A 4,192-nucleotide genomic window follows, 5' to 3' on the forward strand; every position below is an offset into this window, starting at 1 on the left:
CCACTATTGAGCAATGCTTAACTTGCTGTTAAAGAAATTTCTACTTAAAAAGGTACTGATTTGTGTCCATGTTAAGGTCATGCCTTGCCATGTAATGCACAAGATTGTACACTGTTGGAGAACAATCAAAAAAAAAAAGTGATTTAAAAATTGCAAGGACCAGTGAAATCTAGCACTGACAATGACAAGAGAAAGGGACATGAAGGGAAGAAAAAGGGAGCCAGGGAAAGTCTATGTAGTATTATTACATCCTGTGTTGTTTGATAATTCTGAGGATCTTTTATTAAATAACATAATTCTATTTTTTTTTTAAATTCTCTTCTTTCCTATATTAAATCGTGTGGCAAGCTAAAATCAGAACAGTAACTTTAAAGTTAATTAAAAAACAGGCAAATTTTGCTTGTGTGATAACAGCACTAGTATCTGAATGGTTATTAAAAGCATGAAATATTAAAAAAAAATGATAACACCTGTCAATTGTGAAATACAAACTAAAGTTTCAGCTGTCAATCTTCAAACAGCATTTTCTAGTTGCATGCAAATTATTCAGAATTCAGCAGACTGAGAATAACTATTCTTAAAGTAATGCCCTAATGCACAGATGTCAAAATTATGTCCTATGTGCCAGATCCAGCCCACAGAGCCTCACCGTCTGGCCTCTGGTGCTACCTCTGGATCTGAGCAGACCCTCGACAGGGCATGGCGTGCGCTGGACCAGCCACATGGATAGGGCCCTATATGCACGTGACACCTGCCCTGGCTGCTCCAGGACTGCATAAGCAGATGCATGTGGCGCAGATCCCGGAGCAGCTGGAACAGGTGCTTCTTGTGAAGCAGTCCGGAGGGAATGTGTAGCACAGATCTCAGACTGGCTGTAGTGGGTGCGGCAATACACTGAGTGCCCACCCCAGCCAGACTGTGACACATGCGATTCCTGCTCTGGGACATGCAATGCATGCAGTGCAGGCCCCAGAAGCTCTGGGACTATGCCACACACAGCACTCACTATGGGACAAGCACCACACACGTCCTAGAACAGCTGGAGCAGAAGCCATGTGCAATAGAGCAGGGCGCTGTGTATGGTGCAGTCCGGCCAGGGCAAGCACCATGTGTAGCACAGTACCTGCTCCAGCCAGCCTGGGATCTGTGCTAAATGACCCCAGGTGGACTGCATCACACGCGGCACCCATTCCGACCACTCTGTGTATGAGGCCACACACAGCGTGGGTCCCAGACCTGCTGCAGCAGGCAACGGATCCAGTATGGGGGGGTGGAGTTTATGGGTCTAAATCCAGCCCATGGATTAGCCCTGTGCCATTTATCCAGCCTGTGGGGGCAAATGAGTCTGACAACCCTGCCCTAACATCCCATGGCAAATAGCTGTCTGAATAAAATCAGTCAGCAGAAAAGATACTTCCATGCAAATAATTACAAAAGTTGCACACTTCTTTGTTAAAAAAAATGAATCGCTTACTTGTATAATAATCATCAACTGATGCTAATATTCACTTACCAACAAACTTCTGGCATTTGAAACACTCTTCTAACCATTCTGGAGTTACAATGTGCTTGACTATTGAAATGGCTGTTAAGAACTTTACAGTGCGGGTCACTTTGCTGGCAATCAGATGTGTACATTTCTGTGCAGACTCTGCCACTTCACCGCCCAGAATATAGAGTTTCTGAAAGTTTTACAGATACGTAAATCAGAAGCTGAACACTTAATTAAAGTAAATGTTTCCATAGCAACATAAGAGAATGCAAGTATTATACAATGAGAATGAGATCTGTATTGAGTAAGCAATGCAGGAGCTTTCTGGCTTTGCATAATACGCACACCAATAAGATGCGCATATCAAAAAGTCTTCCTGTATATACAAAAGCTGGTCAGAAAATAGAATTTCCATCTGATAGGAAATTCTGACACTTCAAACCTGAAATATTTTATGCTTGTTGACAAGGTGCAGTACAACAGTATCAAAATGTAGACACCCTAATTTCAACAAGTTCTTTAGAGACAAACACCTGCTAAAATGGGTCACAGGCTTCTGAGAACTCAGGTGGACCTGACAACTGGGCCAGGTCTCATTTCCCTCCAAACTATTCTTTTCACTGTTCTGGAAGAGTTTTCAGACTGGGGGCAAAGTCTTACTGCCACAGGGCAACACAAAAGGGCTTATGCATAAATGATAATCATATTTCTAAAGTACTCTTTAATCAAGAAGCAGACCCAGTGGATGAGGTCACTTAGTTATGATGGAATGAGATGTTCTTCTTCAGAATGAAGAGCAGTTGACAGATTCTCTTTTACCAATTAAGATAGATCAAGCTGCCAGCAAACAAAGCACAAGTGCAAAACATGCTCTTGTCAAGCAACATGAAACAACTGAAATAAATCAACTGTTCTCCTTCCTACCCAGCAAGCACTTAGCAAAATTCAAGAGGCCCCCAACTTTTATTTAGGCAACTGTTTATGAATTGAGATATTCTGTGAACAAGTTCTGGAAGGCTCAAACCCATCTTCAGTAAGGGGCCCACTTCTGCCTACCAGGTACCATGCAACAACATCTTTAGCTTCTGGTCCTGGTCACTGTCACAGAATATTGGACTAAATGGTTCTGATCCAGTATGGCAAGTTGTGTGGCCATGAGATTTGTTACCAGAAGGTGCCCCCTTCCAATTAAAATTAGCATCAGGAAAGGGAAATGTAACAACATATTAATAATAGTAAGTGGGATGGAAACCCCCCTCCCAGGTTTGGGTCTGGAAGGGTTAGAACATAACAAGTGCCATACTGGGTCAGACCAGCGGTCCATCTAGGATGCTCCTTCCTCTACCACCTCTGGGGGGGTCCAATATGACTGGCAGCTCTTATCTGCAAGGCCTCCCCATACGAGGCCTCAGTGAGCTGCCGGAGTTCTGCCAGGACCTCTCCAGGGCCTGGAGACTGGTTTCCACCCTTGGGTGACCCTGTCTGGGGACCTAAAGCGCAGACCTCTTAGTCAAGCCCCTGCTGAAAAACATGCAGCTGAGATGCCCTACGTGTGCTGGAGAATGGTCCTGGTCAACATCATTCATACGGAGGTCCTCCTAAACTGTGCCAAGCAGGGATGGAAAGATCCCTCTGTGCTGGCCCACCACATGAAGCTGCCCACACTGCATGGACCACCACTTACTGCAGTTGATCAAGGCCCCCCTGCTGGACAATGCCTTCACCTACATCCAACAGGTCCTGTGCAAGGGGAGTCCCTGCCTTCTGGTATCCCTGTCCCACAAAGCTTGTTGTGGGACCCCTCAGTACTCCCCACCACACCATCTCAGCAGCCTGGGAGATACCAAATCAGTCTACTTCCACACAGCCCATCGCTGCTGCTCTACAAGCTTATACTCAGAACAATCCACCATCCCGTCCTTGTGTCCCACGCAGACACAAAGTGGCAAAACATCCTTGGCGAGAGCAAGGGTGAACAAGCCTGTACCTCACCTTCATCCCATGGGCCACCAGGGACCTCGGCTGGCAAAGATGTCACCACAGGTGTGTATTTGGGTGTTTCACAGACACACCTGGCCCTTCTGTCAGCAGAGGGAGACCCTAGCACATGCCTATCTTGAGTGCGCCAGGCTGTAGTCCCTTCACTACCTCTTGCTGAGGTTCTGGCTGCACCACGCCCTGCACCGTTTTGCTTATGTATTGTCCTGCCCATGGTCCCACCACGTCCCAGGACCTCCTGGTTAACCTCTTCCTGGCCCTAACTAAGATAGCCATCTACCTGACAAGAAAGAGACTCTGGCTGGGAGGACTGCAGGACCATCTTCCTGTCCCTCAACTGTTCACATCTCCAGGCAGTTTCACCACCAGTGATGGGTGTCTACTAGCTCCCTAAACTCATTAAAGAGCCAGTGGGTCTGGCCAGTGTGCTCTGCCTGGTGTACCCCCCTTGCAGCACTTGTTATTAACTTCTGACCCACACTCCCATCTGTTTTCACAACTGTTGCCCCATGAAATCAGTTGCATCTCCAGTAGCCTCCCTAATTAAGGGAGGCTTGAAGTTTTCCTGATGGACCTAAGGCCCACTGCTACAATGGCACATCTCTGGCAGTGGCACAAGTGGATGCTTTGGAGGGAGAGCGTTGAACTGGATACATCTGGAATGATCTATCCTATACCCATGATATTAAGTTTCTTCCTGCT

General features: G+C 46.4%; 1 protein-coding gene across 2 annotated transcripts in view; it reads right to left on the reverse strand.

The window, feature by feature from the left end:
- PAXIP1 (PAX interacting protein 1) overlaps positions 1–4,192 on the reverse strand; it is a 67,668-nt gene that overhangs the window by 6,242 nt on the left and 57,234 nt on the right. For both annotated transcript variants that reach the window (XR_003092811.1, XM_025197787.1), the window contains one exon: positions 1,514–1,682. Coding sequence is in view for 1 of the 2 variants with exons in the window: in XM_025197787.1 (XP_025053572.1) it covers positions 1,514–1,682 (169 nt within the window). In the remaining variant the exon portion in view is untranslated. The remainder of the gene's footprint in view (positions 1–1,513; positions 1,683–4,192) is intronic.

The sequence above is a fragment of the Alligator sinensis genome, unplaced genomic scaffold, assembly GCF_000455745.1.
Source record: "Alligator sinensis unplaced genomic scaffold, ASM45574v1 scaffold601_1, whole genome shotgun sequence".
Classification (NCBI taxonomy): Eukaryota; Metazoa; Chordata; order Crocodylia; family Alligatoridae; genus Alligator; species Alligator sinensis.